The 23,702-nt window shown below is 44.4% G+C and overlaps 1 protein-coding gene across 1 annotated transcript in view; it reads right to left on the reverse strand.

Annotated features, from left to right (window-relative positions):
* CSMD2 (CUB and Sushi multiple domains 2) overlaps positions 1-23,702 on the reverse strand; it is a 930,229-nt gene that overhangs the window by 101,151 nt on the left and 805,376 nt on the right. Inside the window, exons 50-53 of the mRNA XM_070764517.1 lie at positions 8,474-8,659; positions 7,368-7,562; positions 3,541-3,714; positions 2,138-2,311 (exon numbers count right to left, since the gene is read on the reverse strand). Of these exons, the coding sequence (XP_070620618.1) occupies positions 2,138-2,311; positions 3,541-3,714; positions 7,368-7,562; positions 8,474-8,659 (729 nt within the window). The remainder of the gene's footprint in view (positions 1-2,137; positions 2,312-3,540; positions 3,715-7,367; positions 7,563-8,473; positions 8,660-23,702) is intronic.

Consider the following 23,702-nt stretch of genomic DNA (forward strand, 5'->3'; position numbering starts at 1 on the left):
GAGCTGAACTCGGGCAACGGTTAGTCTTGGACAAATGAAGGTTGGACTGGAGAACCTCCAAGGTCTTTTCCATCTTATGATTCTATGACATTTCTATGATATTTGTTATAAACAAAAGATTGAAAAGAAATAAGTCTAGAATGGGATCATAAAACCAACAATGGATCTGCTGATAAAACTGGGTGAAGAAAAATTGTAGGAGAGATTAATTTTTCTAAGATGCTTCTTTGAATATTTCAGTAATATTTTTGATCTAGTAAAGTATGCAATCCTTAGAAGTTTTGTTTTTACCACATTTTTAACTGGGTATGTAGAAGGGAGTGAGGAATTCTAGGAATATGAAAGGATGGACCAATGATCCCAATCAATTAAGCAAAGCGAGTTACGTTTTGCTCTAAGCCGTCCTATAGAGGGCTAACAATCTCATCCTCTTTACTCAAGTTCTGGAAACACCTAAATTCAATCAATTGGCCCACATTTAGTTCTCCAAGAAAAGGAGCTGGAGAGAAAGTGGCTGAAAAATAAATCAAAATTCAAAACTCTCCCTTACTGAGCAAGCATTCATCCCAAAACTGGCTGGTATGACCAAGAAATGGCTATTATTACCTGGATGGTTAATGAAAAGGGGCAAATGCAGGGGTCCCCAAACTTGGCAACTTTAAGAATTGAAATCCACAAGTCTTAAAATTGCCAAGCTTGAAGACCTCTGGGCTAATGAATTGATGTAACTTTGGCAGGTTATGTGGGAAAAAGTGGCTGGAGGTCCAGTTAACTCCACAACTGCTGTCTATTGAGCTTCTCAATCATCCAGGCATGGTTGTCCCAAAGATGCTTTTCCAAAAAAAATCCTGGACCTTAAAAAATTACAGTTCTCATCCAAGAAAGCTTTTTCAGTTCTCTGAACTTCCATTCTCATCTTGGATGAGTAGTGCAACTTTTTCAAGGAAAAAAAATCCAAGAATGTCAAATTGCCTTTTGGAAAAGCACCTTTGGGACATCCAAAACTGGTGACTTTTAACCAGAAATATGCCTACTGGGTTTCATAAATGTTTGCTACTTACTCCCAAAGGCTTTGGCTGGCCCACAACAATCAAAGAGAAAAATTGCAATACAACTGATAATTTGGTGTGTGTGTGTGTGTGTGTGTGTGTGTGTGTGTGTGTGAGAAAGAGAGAAGTGATAGACCAGATGGAATGAAGTCAGGAGTCTCTAAAATACTTGCATAATCTTATGCTAGACTACTGAAACGTGCAGGGACTGTGGATGTGTGGCTCAGGCATTCTGTGCTCCTGGCACCTGAGATGAACAGGGATGAAAATGAGGGGTCAGGGTCAGAACAACAGCCAGGGCCTTCTGCATCTCCTGGGTTGAGTGAATCAGCACTTCCTGTGAGGAATGGCTTTGCATTTCCTGTGCTGAGTGACACAGGAGAACAAGAGGAGCCTCTTCTGGATGCCAGAGTTGATAGGGCATCTAGAAAGCATGAGTGGTTGGCTAATAGGAGATTGACCCATGAGTAGTAGTCACATAAATAATGTGGGTCAGGCCTCACACTATTTAAGGGTGAAGCATGCCCTGCCTTGTTGCAGAGAACAACATCATTCATTTCGGAAACATCTTGTCTTGATTATTGAATTCAGTTTGTGTTTTACAAGAGCACATTCTTGGCTTTGCTAATGAGCTTCGGTCTTGCTTCACCTGGTAATTATTACCGTGCTTATCTTCACTCTGGGATTTTGGTCAACTGATGACTTTGCTTGAACTGCTTCTCCCTTTGAAAAGACTCTTACAAGACTCTTACAAGACTGCTACTTTTGTAAATATTAAATCCTTTTATTAGTTAGACAATTCATGTGCATCTGATTATTGGGGCTTGGCACTAAGACAGAACACATCTGGGCAGCAGTGGGTTCTAAAGCCCTTTGCTATTGGTGCACAGAAGCATCCTGGGCGAGTGGGCAGAGCCTCCTGCCACCGGCGCTACCATTCTTAGAATCGGTCTGAACTGTGAACAACCCGTTGATGATCTGGGGAATCAAGACTGGAAAATGGGGCAGCTGCACCCTCACCCTCTTCTTTGTCCCTCTTCCTGAGCTCCCTATCAAAGGCTGTGTAATTAAAATGGCAATATACTTACGCACACAAACAGGAGTCTTCCCAGACCAGTGGTGATCTTGCTGGCAGATGCGGACCGACATGCCGATGAGCCGGAAGCCAGGGTTGCACTGGTACACCACACTGCCACGGTAATTGTAGTTCTCTCCATTGATCTGGCCATTGACAATAGAACCTGGCTCACCACAGTGTCCCGCTGGAGGGACATGTAAACAGGAGGAGGTGGGGGGAGGAAGGGGAGGTAGAATTAGTGATTATATTTTTCAGACTATAAGATACACCAGCGTAAAAGATGCATAAGAGGTAAGTAAGAAAAAGAAAGGGTTTTGTCCTCTCCAGCCCCCAGGACTCTGCAAGCTTTCGAAACATTCTGGTGTCCCATTTTTTTTGCAAAACCGACCCATGTTCACCAATTTTTGTGAAAAATTGGGTATGCAGAAGATTTGGGAAGCCTGCAGAGTGCTCCTGGGGGCTGGCGAGGAGGCACAAATGCCCCCGTTTTTGCAAAAAATGGCCCATTTTTAACTTTTTTTTTTTGCAAAAACAGGGCTGTTTTTGTCTTTCCCCAGCACTCGGGAGCACTCTGCAGGCTTCTCAAAATAGGCCCATTTTTCACAATATGATGCACCAACAATTCCACCCTCTTTTAGAGGGGAAAAGGTGCATCTTATACTCTGAAAAATATGGTAGTTCAATATATACCGAAGCCTACCTGGATACCTCTGTATCTTAGGAAAGGTACTATAAATTTTGTTTTAATTCAGAAGGTTCTTAAAACAATATAAAACCAAAATCAGAAGATTTTCTTTTAGGGATGTTGGATAAAATGCTTGAAAAAAAAGGAATATGCTAATGGATGCAAGAAACTTCTATGCACACACAAAAATGGAAAGACCCGTTAGTTCCCCCATTGCCAACACTGCTAAAATCATTAGTTTATAAAAGATATTTATAGGATTTTTCATGCACTACTAATATTGTTTAAAAGATATATTCAATTATATCAGGTTTCCAAAGATGGCATCAGGTAACTCCAACAATGAGAGAGAAGTGGAAAGGTCTTTTGTATGTATCGAACAGTTATATAAAGGCAGCATAAAGGAAGAACAGCAGCAAGAATCCATTACAGTTTTCATTAATTCTGTTTATTAAGACTATTCAAGACATTTTCCCATCTGGAACTGATAAAAAAGTGTAAAATAAGATTTAATTTAACCAAAAACAAAATAAAAGTACTTTTAGTGGCAAGAGGCTTGTCTAACACAGTAGTTCATTTTTCAGCAAGAAGGGAAAAAAAGAAATGATCCAAATTTATAGTAGCTGATTAAAACTGTTGTTTATACATTTATCAACACTCTGAGTGGCCCCTATCTGGGGCTCTGAGTGGCCTCTAGCTGATCAGGTTGATAGCAGTTCTGTACTCACCCAGGCATGTTACTTCTAGTCCACTCCAAAGACCATTGGCCATACATTCTCGCACACGAGAGCCCACTAAGGTGTAGCCACTATTGCAGGAGAAGATTGCAGTAGCTCCATAAGTGGTTAAGGTCCCAATCCTGTTTCCATTGGATGGCACAGGCAAGTCTCCACAGGAGATGACTAAAATTAAGACACACGCACGCGCACACACACACACACACACACACACACACACACACACACACACACACAACATAGTTTATTTAGCATCTCAGGTATTGTTCTACAACTGAATTTGCTCATTCATAGATATTTGTCTATGGGGGATACAAAGAACTAAATCCCTGGTCTGTGCCTAATAGGTCCACAAAGGCTCTCCAGAACATTGATGTGAATTGGAGCCCTCTTGTCCGAGATATATGTTATGGAGCTCCATGGAGTCCATAAATGTGATATAAAAATAATTTGGCATGTCCTATTGCTGTTGGTATTTTCTGGCATGGGATGAAATGCACCTGTTGCCAGGCTGAAGCCATTTTACTTGGGGGTCTTTGGCCTGCCACACCATATGCTACTTTAAAATGTATTATTTGTGGTGGGAATTTGAGAGGAGTCATTGCATGAGGGGTGTCTGCATGTAGCCATAACAAATTTCTACTAGATGGTCAAGGTCATTCTTTGTCTTTGCACTTCTGCACCTGCAGGGGAAAGAGATGGCAGTTTCTCTCAAGTTGGCAGATGAAGATTGGTCAATGTGATGGAATTGAGGGTGTGGGAACAAGGGCTTGAACTTTCAACTGTGTGGAGAAACCCCTGGGACTTGAGATTCGGGTCTCTCTCAGATGTGCCAACATGGCTCTGCTAATAAATTTTTTGAGGAATACTTTTCCTTGGGCTCTGATTTAGTTTTGGATGCTATTTGGAATCCTGACACCTGTTTTGAAAACATCTGTCATCACCCAAATGACTGTGTTTCCCACAGTTTTGGGGAGTTCCACAATAAACTAGAACAAAGGAGAAATCACCCTTTCTTCAAATATGTGTGTGTGTGTTACGATAAGTTGCACCCTTTATTTAATCAACCTCAAGTGGCCAGCTTTCTAGACCATATGATGGAGGACTTCGTGGCACTCACTAAAATGCATTTTAGCATGTTGTCAGGAAGTGAATTACTTTTTACAACTTTATAACTCCTAAACCAATTTTTATGGATTCCCAAATCCTTCTGCTTTACAAAACTTTGGAAACAAAAGTGAGACTTGAGATAGCATGATTTTTTAATAAGAAAATAATATTAGCTATAAAATGGGTGTGCTAGGTTTTATTAAGTTATACATCACTAAGAACATATTCCGGAACCTTTTCCAACCATCTAATTCTTTGGGAAAATAATAAATATACAGTGGTACCTCATCATATGAACTTAATTGGTTCCAGGAGGAGGTTCGTAAGGTGAAAAGTTCGTAAGATGAAACAATGTTTCCCATAGGAATCAATGTAAAAGCAAATACTGTAATGCGTGCAAATCCTTCAGGAAAAATCCCAAACTTTAGAAGGGAGGTGAACAGAGGGCAGGGAGGAGCAGCTAAAGGGGGCGGGTGGAAGAAGCAAGGCTAGGCTAAAGGGTGAGTGGGAAGGAAGAAAGGCAAGGGGGGCGCCCCTCCCTTTTTTTTCTTCAAAAGACACCCTTTCAGTGCCTTTGCAAGCAAGCTGTTCTCTGCAAAATCTTTCCTCCAAGCTGCCCCTCCCTTTTCTTTCTTAAAAAGACACCCTTTCAGTGCCTTTGCAAGCACGCTGTTCTCTGCAAAATCTTTCCTACTCCAAGCAGCCCCTCCCTTTTCTTTCTTCAAAAGACACCGTTTCAGTGCCTTTGCAAGCACGTTGTTTTCTGCAAAATCTTTCCTACTCCAAGCAGCCCCTCCCTTTTCTTTCTTCAAAAAAGGGGAAAAAAAGAAACCCCTTCATCCCAGCAGCAGCTGCTTGGGTTCGTAAGGTGAAAATAATTCGGAACAAGAGGCAAAAAAATCTTAAACACCGGGTTCATATCTTGAAAATTTCGTTAGAAGAGGCGTTCATAAGATGAGGTACTGCTGTACTTTGTATATTTATTTATTAATCTTATTTGTCTGTTACCCATTCCCAAAGTCTGTGGAAGGTGAACTATCTCATAAGAATGTAAAGCTGTGTTTCTCAATCTCGGCAGCTTTAAGATGTGTGGACTTCAACTTCCAGAATTGCCCAGAGCCAGCACAGCTGACTGGAGAATTGTGTATGATGATGTCTATGCATCTTAAAGATGCTGAGGTTGAGAAATATTGATGAAAAGAGTAATAGCCATCCAAAAAATTGTACAATATGGAAATCTATTCTAAGAAAGGAAATTTGGAGATAGGCCTTTAGAGCAGGGCACTTCCCACAGCCTTTCAAAATTGAGGGAAATACCAACTCAAAACCAGTTTGTTATTGCTCAAATCCAAACTTCTGGTACCTTATGGGCAGGGATGGGCCACCATTCCCAGCCCTACCAGAATGGGCAGGGAGCGCATGCATGCCCCATGAGCATCCCTGCAACTTGCGTGCATGTGCCCCCTGCATGGATTTCTCTTCTGCGCATATGCAGAAGCCAAGTCTTGCACAAGGATGAGATTTCTGTTTTTTTTAAATTCTGCGCATGCACAGAAGTGGGAAAAAAAATGGAAATAGGCATGCGTGGAAGCAAAAAAACCTAGTAATTTTTTACCGGAATCACTCTGGTTGTGTATGCACATGCATGCACGCCCAGTGGCAATGGAGCAAACCTACGCACTCCATTGCCGCCACTGGAATGGCATCTTCCCCCATTCTGGGTCCTGCCCATCACTGCTTATGGGAGGCTAACTATGTGGAACAGTGATCAATTGGAAAGCACCACGGCTAGCACTTTATTTATTCATTAAATCTATTTGCAGAGCCTTAGCTGCTTTCTCAAGACTCACAAACTCAAACTGATGCAGAAGCGGATTCTAACTTACTCTCACTGCCAGTTCACTTCCTCCCGTGCCGCATGGCCACATGCACAGAGCCAAACTTTTTTTTAAAACAAAAGCCAAAAACAAGATGGCGACGCACGTGCAGTGCCAGAAACCCACCTTCTGCACATGCTCTGAAGAAAAAAAAATCCTTTTTTTTAAGACATTAAAAAATTTAAAAGATGGTGATGTCCATTGACCAGAACAGGTTCCGTGACATCATTGTGACATCACCAGCAGGTTAGTACCAGTTTGGGCAAACTGGTCCAAACTGGGATGAACCCAGCTCTGAACTTATGCCAAACAAAGTCACTATTAGCCTTCTGGAATTATTATTCTCCTCCCTGACATTGAGATAGCATCATTGCTTGTCACATTCTAGAAGTCCCTCAAGAAGACTAATTATTGAAGCAACATTAGGTCATCCAGGGAACTGGAGAGTTGCTTTGATCAGGGGTCTTCAACCTTGGCAACTAACTTTAAGACTCGTGGATTTTAATGCCCAGAGTTTCTCAGCCAGCTTGCTGTCTGAGGAACTCTGGGAGTTGAAGTCCACAAATCTTAAAGTTGCTAAGGTTGGAGAACCCTGGCTTAAAATTACTTCATTGTTAAGATGGCCATTCTTACTTATCTTTTCTTTGAGTACATTTGTTTTTATGATACTCATTTTTAAAATCTGGAATGCATATTATTATATTTCTTGTTTCTTATATAGTTACGTATTTCTTGTATCTGCTGTTATTCAGTTGTTTTCCAACCCCACATGTGTCATTTTATCCTCCCAGATGCACACATTGCTACATTCCTTTTGATTTCTCAACTCACTTCTACAGGTCGGCATGGATTCTCCTATGCTCCATTTCCCATTTGCCTGGCAGCCGATGACACGATACCCAATGTAATAGTAGCCTGGGTCGCAGATCAACATGAGTTGTGCATTGTATTGATACTGAGTCTCATGGATCAGCCTCCATCTCCCATGTTCCACAGAAATGCTGCTGATGTCAGGACAGGCGACCGCTGGATTCATCAAGAGATGAAAAGAGAAACAATCTAAGTCAAACTAAAGGCCCATTCATCTGTCTGTTCTAGCTGAGAACGGCCAGCTGAGAGCTATAAATAAGAGGAGAATGTTGTATTTGTCACTGTCACAGTACAGCTGGAACTGAATTTGTTTTAAACTGGTGGTCATTTGAAAATGGATCCAAATTTGTCACCAAGCTGAATGAAGTGAGGATACAAAACCTCTGAGGCAACATGAATGATTTCTGAGCAAGGGGAACGATGAACCTGATAACTAAATAAAACAATAGTATTTATAGGAGGACAACAGATGGGAAGGCAAGTCTATTCAAGGTATTTAGCAGTGCCAGCTAGAAACTGAGCCTCTATCTTTTGACATAATACATAATCACATATAGTACAAATAATCAACATAGAAAGAATTACATCTGCATGGGAAGTTCTGTCTCAAAGAAACTAAAGAATGTGCAAGAGTAGGGTAAAAAAGTGACTTAAATTGCTCCACCAAAACCATGGACAAAATTACCTTGGAAGATAATTGATTAGACTTTCTCAATGTAGAAACTCCTTTCACCAACAGAACAGCAGCCCAGCTTTTTTAAAAAAAAAGTCCAGCAGGAGGAGTTCACTCAGGGGATCTTTCTTTGGGCTCGAATAAAAGAAAATATCTGGCCCACTGAAGCAAGAGATTTAAATTTCTATACAATACTCACTTTCTAATTTCCTAGTAAGCATCTATTTAAGTAACTACTGTTGTGAAGAGACTAATTAACTAGGAAGTCTTTTAACTCCAACACAATAAGCTTCTGGTTGGTTTGAAATTATTCTGGATGCTTATTAAGACAAAGCCATTACTTAAAAAGAGACAAAGAATGCAGAAGATTGAAGGTGGACCATATGAGACTCACCCACACATGGAGGAGGATTATTGACATTGCTCCATTGTCCAGTAGCTAGGCACTCCACACTGGAGTTATCTTGGGCCTGGAGGTGAAAACCTTCTTTGCATTGGTAAACTGCTTGGCTGCCCATGGTGAACTCCCGGCCAAAAACAAACCCATTTTTCGGAGCTCTGGGAACTCCACAGGAGATTGCTTGGAACGAAAAGTCAAGACATGTGATTGCTTACATTCATACAAAGTCTTTGCTTCCATAGCTAGGTTCAAAATTTAACCTTTTTTCTATGGAGTCTTCCCTATCCAATGCATATATAAATAGCAGCATTCACAGGAAACAATGCTAAAAAGACAGGTGTGTTATGACATCACATTAATATTGCAAATATAAACTTGAGGTCTTGAGGCAGATGCAGAAGTCAGGGTGCTCTACGCATAATGAAGTCATCACACACGTCTTGTGATGCATTCTTGTCACAACATATGATATGGTGCATTCTTTGCCATCTCCAAACTCTGAACACCTTCACATGCTTTCCCCAACCTCCAAAGATGTTTGTAGAAGCATATTATTTGAATTTCTTTTTGCAAAACCTACAAGCACACTTCAGTGGGACGTCCTCCAAATGAGCCAAAGGCAAAAGCATACACATTAATACATAATCCCCAAAGAGGGACACGGTGTGGGCCGAGAAGTCAGCTAATTTGTGACTAGTATTGTTTGGGGTTATGGTTCCTTTTAAACAGGGGAGATTTGCCTACTCTTAGGGATGACTGTGACAGTAGCTAGAATTGATTTGAGCTTGTGATGGTACCCAAAACCAGACCCTGCCTTAGTCCCCCATGCTGTGCTATGTATGTCTTGATTTATGGGACTTGAGACCTATCTTTGAAGGCAATCACAAACCAACATTCATGCAACTACTTGGAAGATCACAAGAAAAAACAGTTGATGCTTGATTGCTGGGCCATCTTTAACAGTCTACGAGTATTGACTTTTATGATTTGTGCTCAGATTACATTTACATTAAGAACTGCTACTCCATCTTTAATTTGAGATTGACTTCCAAATACAGTTGTACCTCTACTTAACAACTTAATTGTTTTGTGACCAGGTTCTTAAGTAGAAAAGTTTGTAAGCAGAAGCAATTTTTCCCATAGAAATCAATGTAAAAGCAAATAATGCGTGCAAACCCATTAGGAAAGAAATAAAAACTCTGGTGGGAGTCGGAGGAGGAAGAGAGGGAAGAGGACAGTCGCTGCCGAAGGAAAAAGGTGAGGTGAGGTGAATCAAAAAAGTCCAAAACTTTAATTATGGCTTAAAAAAAAGAGAGGGACTCTTAGGCGGTGAGGAGGAGCGAGGCTGCCTCCCATACTCTGCACCAGAGAGAGAAACCCAGGTGGGCAAGAGGGTGGAACCGCCAGCTCCTTTGACCAAAAGGTGGCTGCTGCTGCTACCTGCTTCCTCTTCCTTCCCATGCTGAAGGGCTCCCCTCTCCTCTCACTCGCTCGCTTTATAGCTGGCGCCTTTCCTTCACTGTGGTGACTCCTCGGTTTGGCTGAAACTGAATTGATCCGGCTGGAGCAAAGCACCCCCTTTTGCCTTTCCGCACCCAGATGCTCCAAGAGGCAACCTTGTGCTGGGTGTATAGTAAGCAGCACAAAGGAGTCAGCACAGTGAAGTGGTTTATTCCCTCTCCAAGTGCCCAGAGAAAGGAAAACGCTCCGTTTGCTTTGAGCTGCCCAGACCGAAGGGAGAGTTTCTTATCTCTGGGTGATGGCAGAGGTTTAGTCCCTCTGTAAGCGCCCAGAGAAAGGAAAAATGCTTCGTACATTCTGGACTGCCAAAGCCTCTTTAAGCACAACTGAAAGGCTCCTCTGGCATCCCAGAAAAGCCCGATATGCCTGGGATTAAAGGGGGAATGGCAGGAAACTGGCTGGGCTGTCGTGCCACTCTGGGAATTTTTTCCGGGCTTGGGTTCTTAAGTAGAAAATGGTTCTCAAGAAGAGGCAAAAAAATCTTGAACACCCAGTTCTTATCTAGAAAAGTTCTTAAGTAGAGGCGTTCTTACGTTGAGGTACTATTGTACTTTGTATAAACTCAAGGGATAGGTCCTTTTTGGACGAGATCGTAGATATGGAGAATATTATTATCCTAATTGAAATAGATTAAGCCCTGACAATTTAGTTCTTTAAACAAACTTTAAATAGTTATTTATTTTGAACTGTCCACACAAGGATTTTTTAATCTGATATACTTTTAAATGTTGGGTGGAATTGGTAGTACCTTTATAGTTTTTGTTGGAATATCTTAAGATCATATTCAATTATTATTTCTTATACTTTAAGTCTTATACTGTCATTGTCCTAATTTTATTGTGGTGATATATTTATTTCATAGATATTGCCTTTTGAGGACTTGCATAACCCTAAAAGGGGCATATTTTAAAATAACATCTTTTTCCTCATAAAACAACCATTTTTGGATCTACTGCAGTGGTGGGTTGCTCCCAGTTTGGACTGTTTCTTAGAACCGGTAGCACCTGTGGCAGAAGGCTCCTCCCACCCGCCCAATACGCTTCTGCATATATGCAGAAGCACATGCATGAACTGATGGCAAAATAATTTACAACCAGTGGCGGGCCATAATTCCCTGTGCTACCGGAATGGGCTGGGAGCACGGGAGGGCGGACATGTGTGCTTGAGATTTCTGGGGGTTTTTGGCTTCCACACATGTGCAGAAGCAAAAGGGCCCAGAAACCAGCAAGTAAGATGACAGCCGCCACTTGCCCCACTGCGCCGCTTGCCCACTTTGTTTCGCCGTTCGTGGTGGCTCCGTCCACTTGCCTGCTCTCGTCTACAAGAGCTGGGTTGGTACAGCAGGTAGAGCGCTATACTGCAGGCCACTGAAGCTGACTGTATATCTGTAGGTCAGCGGTTCAAATCTCATCATCAGCTCAAGGTTGACTCAGCCTTCCATCCTTCCGAGGTGGGTCAAATGAGGACCCAGATTGTGGGGGTAATAGGCTGGCTCTGTTAAAAAGTGCTCTTGCTAACATGTTGTAAGCCGCCCTGAGTCTAAGAAGAAGGGCGGCATAAAAAAATGAATAAATAAATAAATAAATAAATAAATAAATAAATAAATAAAAAAATACACTCCTGTCCGCTCACCCCTTCCCCTCGCTGCTCATGGCGGCTTCACCATGAGTGGCAGCTCCATCCGCTCACCTGCTCTGCTCATGATGGCTGCACCATGAGCAGCCTGCCCACTCCACCATGCTACTGCCCAGCCCCCGGCCCTTACCTTGAGTGCTCTCCTGCCAGAAGATGGGCCATGGCATGGGGCCCGATCTCCAGCCACACGGCCTGTTCTGTTCTCTCCCACAGCTCTGCTGCTCCCAAAGGCCATGACTCACTCAGGGCACCATCGCCGTGTTAAGAGATGCCTGCGGCGCGGGAAAGCCGAAAGCAGCCCACGCACAAAACCTCTGGTATTTTTTACCAGAATTGTGTCGGTTGCTTGTGCATGGTGCGTGCACACCCATCAGCAATGGAGTGAGGCTACACACTCTGTTTCTGCTGCCTGAATAGCATTCCCAGCATGGCCCATCCTTGTATTACATTCTACCACTACTGTCTTTGTATAAACAACTCATCACCAATAAATTAGAATATATATGTATAAACTTTTATATAAACTTTTTATATAAACTTTTAATGTTCTCATAGCAATTAAGCCAATGATCTGCCTCGTGTTCATTTCTTAAATAAGTTGAATCCTGTTGATATACCTGACTATTATTATTATTATTATTATTATTAATAATAATATTATTATTAATTAGGTTTGTATGCCGCCCCTCTCCGTAGACTCTCTTTTCCCAGGACACATTTGCCTGCAAGTTAAGCTAAGAAGCCAATGGGCAGCAGAATTGTGGTTAGGGCTCTATAAAGTGATAAAGCTGCAGCATAAACATAAACATGATAATAATAATAATAATAATAATAATAATAATAATAATAATAATAATAATAATTCTTCATTGGATTTGTATGCCGCCCTTAATGAGAAAAAGAGAAAAACCAATAGGAGGATAAAGTAGGCTGGAGAGGGGTTTTGAAAGAATGTGAAAGAAACACATAGCACAATATGAAAGCATAATTTGTTACAGCAGGGCCCTTTCAGAATGGACATAGGCTCCTTCCACAATAGGGTCAATTCTATTGGAAATAATTAGAGGAAGGAAGGAAGGAAGGAAGGAAGGAAGGAAGGAAGGAAGGAAGGAAGGAAGGAAGAGTGTCTTCAGTCACATCCTAGCTTTGTGAAGATAATTGTGTGCATGTCACCCGAACCACTGAGGAGCTTAGCAAAACCTCTGACAAGGCCAGGAGTCTAGACGGCTAAGTGTGATGAATACCAATTTCATGTAGCAGTGACAGCAAGGGAAAAGGACAGGTGGCTGAAAATCCATTCTTTTGACTGGTTCGGCTCTGTAATCTCTATAACCTTCAAGGGTTACCTTATCAAAGCAATTTGGAGGGCCACATGGGCAGCTCATGCGCCCCAACTGTCTGCCAGTTCTTAACTGCTCTGTTCTCCTTCTGACCCCTGTAGGGTTTTGCAGGTGGGAAATTTATGAGTGGGTGGGAAGGTTGAGGCAGGCTGATTCTTTTGCTTCATTCTTTCATATTGAAACTGTACAGTTTGTACTGTACTTAATATTGCACTCCAGACTCCTAGCAAAAAATGTGTATTCAGATATATTAAAAATATTCTTTGGGATATCATATATTGGATGTGAAATAAGATATCTTTCTTCAGCCTGGTTGGTTGAATTTAAGTTTGAGAAATTATTGAAGGAGGTAAAAGTTTGATCCAAAATGATAAGAGTTTGCAGGAAGAAAATGAAGGGTTTAAATGTCTATAAACTGCACTTTAAAGAATCAAAAAAGAGGATTTTTAGAGATGCTAAAGTGAACCAAGATATAGGGAGAGAGAGAAAGAGAGGGTGGGTAGGTAGGTAGGTAGATAGATAGATAGATAGATAGATAGATAGATAGATAGATAGATAGATAGACAGACAGATAGATAGATGTGTGTGTATACTTTTAAAGCTGTGGCTATATTCTTGTCCTACCATTTTTTTCATTTTGCAGGAATGCACAATGTTTCCTTTATCCACATTACTATTCACATTTAATTGCAAAGGAATACAAGCATCAAGGATAATCAGAGGGTTTTCCTTCTGTAACAATCATTTTGTGAAATAACGAAAGAGAATTTCATTACGTGAGATAAAGGGAATCACCATAACTATGATTACACAAATTAGAATAAAACGGATATTTATCCAAACACTGAAAAGAATGATATGATTTACACAAATGCAGTGCTGATTCTTATAATGCACAAAACTGTGCATTATAAGAATCAGCACTGCATTTGTGTAAATCATTTATATCATTCTTTTCAGTGTTTGTATAGATACTCGTATTATTCTAATTTGTGTAATCATAGTTATTGACTGAGGGTTGTTACTGTAAGATCTATATTTTCTGATTCCAAGTTAAATAAACATCAACTCCTGGCTTTGGTCCCAAGCCTGGGGTTGATGTTTATTATTTCTTCAATTGTTTTTGCTCTCTATTAGTTTATTATTATTATTATTATTATTATTATTATTATTATTATTATTATTATTATTATTTATTAGATTTGTATGCCGCCCCTCTCCATAGACTCGGGGCAGCTCACAGCAATAATAAAAACAATGTACAGTAACAAATCTAATATTTAAAAATATCTTTAAAAACCCTTATTTAAAAGCAAAACATACACACAAACATACTATACATAAACTATATAGGCATGGGGGAGATGTCTCAATTCCCCCATGCCTGACGGCAGAGGTGGGTTTTAAGGAGTTTACAAAAGGCAAGGAGGGTGGGGGCAATCCTAATCTCCAGGGGGAGCTGGTTCCAGAGGGTTGGGGCCGCCACAGAGAAAGCTCTTCCCCTGGGTCCCGCCAGATGACATTGTTTATTTTAGTTTATTTTTTCTGGGCTGTCTATTTGATTCAATGTTTTAGCCGCTTTTAGATTTGCCCTTCTTTTGTATGCTGCCCAGAGACCAAGGAATTGGGTGGCTAATATATTTAAATAATAACAAATACAATTTAAGGATAGGTAGTCCTCTACTTACAACAGTTCATTTAGTGACCATTACAACGGCACTGGAAAAAGTGACTTATGACCATTTTTCACACTTAAGATCTTTGTAGCATCATGATCATGGTCATGTTATTTAAATTTGGATGCTTGACTACTGGCTTACATTTATGATGGCTGCATATCCTAGAGGTCATGTGATCATCTTTTGTGACTTTCTGACAAGCAAAGTCAAAGCCGGATTCACTTAACAACCCTGCTACTAATTTTAACAATTGCAGTGATTCACTTAATCAATGTGGCGGGAAAAGTCATAACCAGGCAGGGGTTCATACTTACCGCCATTACCAGTGCGATGTGCACGCAGTTCCAGTTGATCAGCATGCATGCAAGTGCATCCGGCAAGTGAGCATGCACGCATGAGTGAGATTTCAGCATTTTTTTTTACTTCTGTGCATGTGTGGAAGCAAAAATTGCTGAAATCTTACACACATGCATGTCCTCTCATGAGATTTCACTTCCTGCGTATGCGCAGAAGCCAAATCTTGCTCAGACATGCCTGTTAGTACATGGTACTCACCAGTATTTGGGGTTGCCATGTATGTAAACTACCAATTGTGGTTTGATGCAATATACCTTTAAGAACTTTGGCTGGTTCACCATAAGAGGGCGCCAGACCTCTCTCCTGATGATGATGCTGGATATCTCATTCATTGCCTTTGCTTGTGGGGGGAGTATATTCTGCTTCGTGCTGCTATGTGCGGTTTGTTGTTTATTTCTGCTTTGTGCTTGTAAATATGTATATATGTAAATAATACCTGTTTAGCATATTAAGTCTGTGTCGTTACTGGCTGTATCACACATCCACACTCTTACTAAAAACTCTGCTCTGTGTATGTCGAAGGTCTCACAGCTTAGCTGCACCGAGACACAGCGTTTCCCGTAAGCTGCGTGCGTGTGTACGCGCGCACCCCAAAATACCCCCCACGCACCCTTTTCCACGGGTGCATGCTCCCCATCCCCCTGCCAGCCCGCAGGGAGGGGGGCATGGGCGGGGAGGCACCGGCAGTAGAAGGAAAGGGAGCCCCTGCCGCCCCTGCCTCCCCACGGTGCCTCCGGCCCCCTTGCACCTCTGGCCTCTCGGTCCTGCCCCCCGCCCACCCGATCCGCCCCCTCTCCTCCTCCACCGCCTCCTGCCTTGGGGCGTGACTTCTCCCGGGGCGGTGGCTGCGGCTTTTCCTTCTCCACTTCTGCGCTCTCAGCCAGGGGGCTGCGAGAGAGGGTTTTCTCTGCGCACTTCGGGAATGGCCATCCTGCCCCTCTTGCAGCCCCTTCGCTGGGAGCGCTTTCATCCCAGACTTTCAGCAAGGGGGCTGCAGTAGAGGCAGGGCAGGCGTTCTCAAAGCGCTTGGAGAAAGCGCTCTCGCAGCCCCCTCGCTGACAGAGAGAGAGAGAGCAACAGACAAAGTGAGAGAGAAAGAGAGATGGAGAGATAAAGTAAGTGAGAAAGAGAGAGAGAGAAAAAGGGGGGGGAGAGAGAAAGCAATAGAGAGAAAGAAAACAAGAGAGAAAGAGAGAGAGAGAGAGAGCAAGGGGAAAGAGATAGAAAGAGAGGGAGAGAGAAAGTGAGAAAAAGAGAGAGAGAACAAGAGGGGGAGAAAGAAAGAGAGAGAAAGAGAGATGAATGACTCTTGATTTAAAGCATAAAAAGCACCCAAATAATAACAGAGAGAAAAAAACCCAGCCGTTTGTGTGTGTGTGTCTGTGTTTGAACTCTTGAACCATTTTCAATAGCTCACCTGTTATTGGAAATGGTTCAAGAGTTCACACACACACATATACACACACACGCACACAGACACAAGGGGGGAAGAGACAGGGATGGAAAAAGAGAAGATAGTAATAATAGTAATAGATTTTGGTTTTGTTTTATTATTAATTTCTTTTAATAAAAAAGAAGGGAATTTTTTTCTTATCTATCTATCTATCTATCTATCTATCTATCTATCTATCTATCTATCTATCTATCTATCTATCTATCTATCTATCTATCTATCTATCTATACTTCTATGCCGCCTAGTCCCAAAGGGACTGCCGCTCAGACACTATACTTTTCCGCCCACACCGAAAAAAAATTAGAGGGTACATTGCCGAGACATACTAACAATGCCCGCCCGCTTGCCAGTCAACCAGCGCTGCGCATGCAGCTCCATTTTCGCTACTGGTACGCAGTGTGGCATGTACCTGTTAGCAATCCATTACTGATCATAACATGGAACAAAGCTCACTTAACAAATTTCTCACTTAGCAACATAAATTCTGGGCTCAATTGGTAAAGTGAGGATTACCAGTATTGTGGAGAGTGAATACGAGGCAATATTTTGCAAGACAAATGGAGAAGTATGGGCAAGAGGGATATATTTAAGAAGTGGCAAACTAAGGAGTCGTCACACATTTCCAGCGTCACCTCTCTCTCCAACCATTAAGCTCAATGTTATCAGATGTGCTAAAGATCATGGGAAATCAAGAATGACGTTGGCCTGGACAAAAAGACAAAGCACTTTGTCATTCCAGGCTTTTATTAGAAGCGAGAGAATGAAAACTCTCAGCTGTTAGAGCTTTAATGACAATCAGAAAGGGGGAGTTTACCTAGCCAGGGAGAAGTGAAGTGTCTGGCAGCATTTCTATCCCATCTGCCTCCCACCAAAGGAAATGAATCAGAAAAGAGCAAGCTTTATCTTGAGGCCAAAGAGGAATTCTTTAAATAACAGCCCCCAGGTTGTTGACAAACTATCTGAAAGATTTCGCTACACTTTCGGTCAGAGTCTCTCAATTTTCCTGTTGTTCCTGACTTGGCTTCTCTCCTCCTGTATAAACACTACAGATTTTTATTGGGGTTTTGATTAACAAAGACTCTCAGTTCCTTGGAGTTATTCTTTTTTTGGCACTCATACGGAGGTGGGTTTTAGCAGGTTCTGACCAGTTCTGGAGAACTGGTAGTAGAAATTGTGAGTAGTTCAGAGAATCAGTAAGTACTACCTCTAATTGCCCCTGCCCCCATCTATTCTCTGCCTCCCGAATCCCAGCTGATTGGGAGGAAATGGGGATTTTGCACTAACCTTTCCCTAGAGTGGGGAGGGAATGGAGCTCTTACAGTAGCCTTCCCCTAGAGGAACCGTTGAAACTTACCTGAACGGTCTTCTCGATGCACTGCAAGGAGAGTCCAACATGGGGTAATTCTCCAGTCTCATTGGAGGGACTGAGTTTTAATTTAAATATTATGCAGGCAACGCCCCCTAGCCCCCCAGTCATAAAAAACAAAGGAGCAGTAAACTATAACTTTTTATTAAACAACTGGAAGGCAACAAGCCCGGCCAAATAACTTAACAATGACAGAAAAAAAGCCCTTGGTCCACCAATATGGGTGGGTTTTGGACTCTCCTTGCAGTGCATCGAGAAGACCGTTCAGGTAAGTTTCAACGGTTCTTCTCCAATGCACTTGCAAGGAGAGTCCAACGTGGGATGTACCCAAGACATAATAAACGGGAGGGAAACTAGGCCCAAGGGCGGTCAGGTGGAACACACCCTCTGCAACACCCTCCTCCCAAAGGCTGCTCCCGCAGAAGCGAAAGTGTCAATCCGGTAATGCTTGATGAAGGTAGATGGAGCTGCCCACGTGGCTGCTCTACAAATCTCTTCGATCGAAGCTTGTGTTGACCAGGCTGCCGAAACTGCCGCACTGCGAGTCGAATGTCCTGTTATCCCCTGAGGGATCGCCTGCCCTGATGCTTTATAGGCCTCAGAAATGCAGGCTCTTATCCAACGACTAATAGTCTGTGAGGACACCCTAGTGCCCGTGCCGTGTGAAGAGAAGGAGACAAACAATGCTTCCGATGATCGGGAATGCTGTGTTCTGCGGATATAAATTTTGACCGCACGTCTCACGTCCAATTTATGCCATCTGAGTACAGATGGATGTGTGCCATGTGTACAGAAATCTGGCAATACTATTTCTTGCGCTCTATGGAACCCTGAGTTCACCTTGGGGATGAATGATGGGTCCAACCGAAGGACCACTCTATCTGGATGGAACAGACATAGGTCGGGTCTCACTGATAGGGCTGACAACTCCGACACCCTTCTGGCCGAAGTAATAGCAACTAGAAAGGCCATTTTTATGGACAAAAGTCGCATCGATACCATCCTCAATGGTTCGAAGGGTGGAGCTGTCAAGGCCTTAAGTACAAGTGAGAGGTCCCAAGAAGGGAATCGATGAATAGCAGGCGGTCTAATATTTGTCGCTCCCCATAAGAAGTCCCGAATCCAAGGGTGTCATGATAAAGGCCGGTAGTAATCTGGACTTAAAATCATTGACAAAGCGGCCACATGGCAGCGCAAGGTGTTAGGAGCCAAACCTTTATCTAATCCCACCTGAAGAAAGGTTAAGACAGTCCATGGCAAGGCTGCTAAAGGGTCGATTTCCTGGACTCCGCAGAAAGTACAGAAGGCTGACCAGGTGGACTGATAAATGCACCTCATAGCTGGTCTGCGTGCAGCCTGCATGGTAGCTATGACCGTGTCAGGGAGATGAAGGCGCCTTAGGCGGTCCCCTTCAAGTGCCACACGGTCAGACTCCACCACTGTGGCTCCGGATGCGCAATGCACCCCTGGCTGAGGGCTATCTGATGGTCTGGGATTCTCCAAGGAGGGGAGATCGACAACTCCATCAAGTCCGAGAACCAAGCCCGTCGAGGCCAGAAGGGGGCTACTAGTAGCACCTCGGCGCGTTCCTGTATGATCTTTTGTAGAACTCTCTGGAGGATGCGAGTAGGTGAGAACGCATACAGGAGTCCTTTCGGCCAAGGAAGATGCAGCGCATCCACCCCCTCCGTCCCTGGAGATGGGAACCGGGAAAAAAAGCGAGGCAGCTGCGTGTTGTGACACGTTGCAAAGAGGTCCAGGATCGGTGTGTTGAACCGAGTTGACAAAGTTCTGAATACAGCTGGATCCAATTGCCATTCTGCCTGGTCCAAAGTTTTGCGGCTCAGCCAGTCCGCCCATATATTCTCTTGGCCTGAGATGTGCTCGGCTGAGAGAGAGGCCAAGTGGACCTCTGCCCATCGGAACAGAGAGTCGGCCTCCTGCATGAGGCGTCTGGATCTTGTCCCGCCCTGGTGGTTGATGTAAGATCGAGCGGAAACATTGTCCGTTAGGACTAGGACGTGGCTGCCCTGCACCAGGTGAGAAAAGCTCAGTAGGGCCAAGAACACTGCCCTCAACTCCAGAAAGTTGATATTGATGTTCTCTAAATCCCGAGGAGTCCACAGACCTTGTGCCACACTGGATGAAAGGTGGGCACCCCAACCGAACAATCTGGCATCCGTTGTGAGAGTGATGAAGTCCTGTCCTTGAAAAGGAGACCCCCTCTGAATGGCTGTTGAAGCCCACCATCGCATGGATCTCCTGACCCCTGCTGGGAGGATCACCTGTGTCCTGGTATGGCTGGTTTTTCTCCTTTGGTAGGGTAGGAGAAACCATTGGAGGGAGCGAATGTGCAACCTGGCCCAGGGAACCACATCTATGCAGGAGACCAGCGTGCCCAAGATCTTGGATAGGAAGGCCAGGGAAGGCCTTGGCTGAGATGACAGTGTGTGGAGCAGATTCCGGATATTGCTCTGTCTGTCCTCTGATAGGAATACCTGGCATAAGTCCGTGTCTATGAGGGTGCCCAGGTGAGCCAATCTGGTTGTTGGTGTTAAGTGACTCTTTTCCAGGTTTACGGTAAACCCGTATGTTCGTAGGATAGCCAAGGTTAGTTGGAGATCTCGTTGTGCCCGGTCCCGGGACTTTGACAAAATTAGAATGTTGTCGAGATATGCCATGAGGCGTACTGACCGGTGTCTCAAGGTGGCCGTGAGGACGTCCAAAAGTTTGGTGAATGTCCTCGGCGCAGATGACAGGCCAAATGGCATTGCTCGATATTGGTAATGCGATCCGTTCACGAAAAAACGGAGGAATTGTCTGTGTTCTGGCAACACCGGTACATGGAGGTAGGCCTCCTTGAGATCGATAGATGTGAGGAGGTCTCCTGGCCGTATTGACTGCAGAATAGACCTGAGGGAGTGCATTTTGAATTTTTGATAACGCACATACAGATTCAACCGTTTGAGATTTAAAATCAAACGGACCCCGCCCGAGGACTTGGGGACTAGGAAAACGATTGAATAAAATCCTTTCCCCCTCAGGTGGAAGGGGACCTCCTCTATCACTTCTATCTCCAGGAGATGCTCTAGTTCCCGGTGTAACAGCGCCCTCTTTTGAGGGTCTACCAATTGAGGACAAGGAAGGAATCTGTTTGGGGGTACACGAAGAAAATTTATCCGTAACCCCTGCGTTGCTGTGGCAACTGCCCAGGAGTCGAGGGAGGCCGCCCTCCAGGCATTGGCGAAGTAGAGGAGCTTGCCTCCCAGAGGGTAGGAGTCTGTAGAGTCACTTCCCTCGTTTGGACCCCCTGAAATTTGAACCTCTGTATGGGCGGCGTCCTTGCTGATAGGGTCTTCCTCGGTCCGCGAAGTACGGCCTGTCCTGGCGGAAGCCTCCCTGATTGAAGGAGCCCTGGGCAAAGGTCCTCGAACCTTGAGAGACGGTTGAGGAGGGCTCGGCACGAAAGGACTGTCTCCTATAGAACGGTGTGAAACGTCTGTCTCCTCTCCTATTGGATCTGGGAAGAACTTTCTTCTTGTCCTTATCGTCGATAAGGACTTTTTCAAGGGAATCACCAAACAACTTTTCCCCTTGGAATCTGGCTGAGGCAAGACGCCATTTTGATTTTACATCCGCTTGCCAGCTTCGCAGCCAGATTAACCTTCGGGAGGACACTGAAGATGCTAACGCGTGAGATGCAAACTTGGCCGCATCCATTGTTGCATCTGCGGAAAACTCCGTAGCCGCCAGCAATTTATTTAAATCCTGGCAGAGCTTGCTGTCCTCCTGGCTCACTCGCGATTGTATGTCCTGTATCCACAGGATAGTAGCCCTATTGAAAAATGAGGCAGCCGAAGCGGCCCGTAAGGCCCAGGCAGCCATTTGATGGGTCTTCATCACTATAGTCTCGGCTCTTTTGTCTTCCGCCTTCAGGCCATCAGAAAACTCAGATGGAACCAAGGTGGTAGAAACCAAACTTGCCACAGGAGTGTCTATAGTGGGAGGTGTCAAAAGGGATTCCATCTCCTGATAGAAAGTGTAGTATTTTCGGTCAATCATAGAGGGCCCCTGTGCAGCTGCTGGTGCTTCCCAAGGCTTTTTAATATTGTCTAGGAAAATGTCAGATGAGGGGATGGTCTCTGGTTCCTTCTTTGGCACTGACAGCAATGCCCCTGTTGAGGCCTGAGCGGTGACATCCTTAGGCAGCTTCCCCTCTCCTGCCCCTTCGAAAACCAGCTTAGCCTTATTCAACATGATCCGGAAAAGAGAGGGCTTGAACAGGCCTACAAGGCTTGGTGGTTCAGGTGGTTGTTCATCCCCTGACAACCCCTCGCCCTCCTCACTGTCGTCCTCTCTGAGGTACGGGTCCTCTTCCATGGAACCCTGGAAAGAGGCTGGGGCCGGTGAAGCCCAAACATTCCTTTGTCTTTGGGGAATGTGAGACACTGGGGCCTGCTGCTGCGCCCCTACATTGATGCCCTGAGCATAAACGTTGCTGATCAGGTCCTGGAGGTTCTGTGGCATACTTTGCCAGGTATCAAAGGAATTCCTCAGACCCACGGCTGAAGGTGTAAAGGTGGCCACGGGCTGGATAAACTGTGCTTCCTGACTATATTGTGGTCCCGTTGTTAATAGGGGGCGTTCAGGCGACCAATCATGCTCCGTTGCCGAGCCTGCTACCCCCGCTATGCCAGTTAGGGGGGAGGCCGGAGTGGGAGTGGGTCCCATGATAAGAGTAGGCTGAGGCAGCTGTGCTGGCTGCTGCCTCTGGGACAGTTCTAATTGCCTCTCGAGTGCTCGAATCCGCTTCTCTGCCTCTTTAAGGGAAGGACTCTGAGAGGATTTTTCCTTGGATTTTTCCGAATGAGGCTTGTCCTTAGGGGTACCGGGCCTGATTGAGCTGGCCACCTCCTCCCCTGAGTGGACTGAATTGTCTGCCATAATGGTAAACTCACGCACGGGTTCTTCGTCGATCAAAGGCCCAGCTATGTCACAGCAGAGAAGGAGAAGAGCTGTGTATAATGCTCTCTCTAAGCTCAACTGCTCGTTACCAGGCAGACTAGGGGCGTGGCCTGGGAGCCTTCCCGCTCCTCTTACCCCCTTGGCAATTACGTCTCACTCGGCCGATTCAACAAAAATGGCCGCCGCGCCGTCGTCATGACAACCGGCGGGCAGCCAAACAGCCGTTCCCGCCGAGATTCTGTGAGGGATAGGCCCGCCAGCATGAATAGCGCCGTTTCCCCGGCGTTTTATAGCTCTGGCGGCCGTTCTCCTCCCTCCTACTCGGCTGAAGCTCTTTAAGTCGCCTGATCCTCCGTTCTTCGGCTCTGGTAATCTCCGCCGGGCGGGGCAGGCCCCTCCCGACATCAACCGCCTCCGACACCGGGAGCGACCTCGGGGGTCGGGAACCCGGCCGCTCTGTCAATCAATTAATTTTATTACCCCCCCCGCACGGCCGTTCCGAAGGCCGATGTGAGAGGTAGAAAGGAGGGGGGGGGCAGAGTGTGACGGTCCAGTGGATAGCACCCACGGAGGGCCTAATCCACTGCCGTAAGGGAGGGAGCCAGTCTTCTATAAAACCTGCAAAACATAAAGAAAGATAGATTAAGAAGTATTAGTAACTACAGCGATATTTTAATCATATATAAAAACACTGATACTTCAGTACAGAGAAAACTCAAAAAGGTCCCTTTACTGCGACTGAGTTTTCATGACTGGGGGGCTAGGGGGCGTTGCCTGCATAATATTTAAATTAAAACTCAGTCCCTCCAATGAGACTGGAGAATTACCCCACGTTGGACTCTCCTTGCAAGTGCATTGGAGAATGGGGTGGGAATAGGATTCGTCACTCTGAAATACCCACCAAGC

This window comes from Erythrolamprus reginae, chromosome 11, assembly GCF_031021105.1.
Source record: "Erythrolamprus reginae isolate rEryReg1 chromosome 11, rEryReg1.hap1, whole genome shotgun sequence".
Classification (NCBI taxonomy): Eukaryota; Metazoa; Chordata; class Lepidosauria; order Squamata; family Dipsadidae; genus Erythrolamprus; species Erythrolamprus reginae.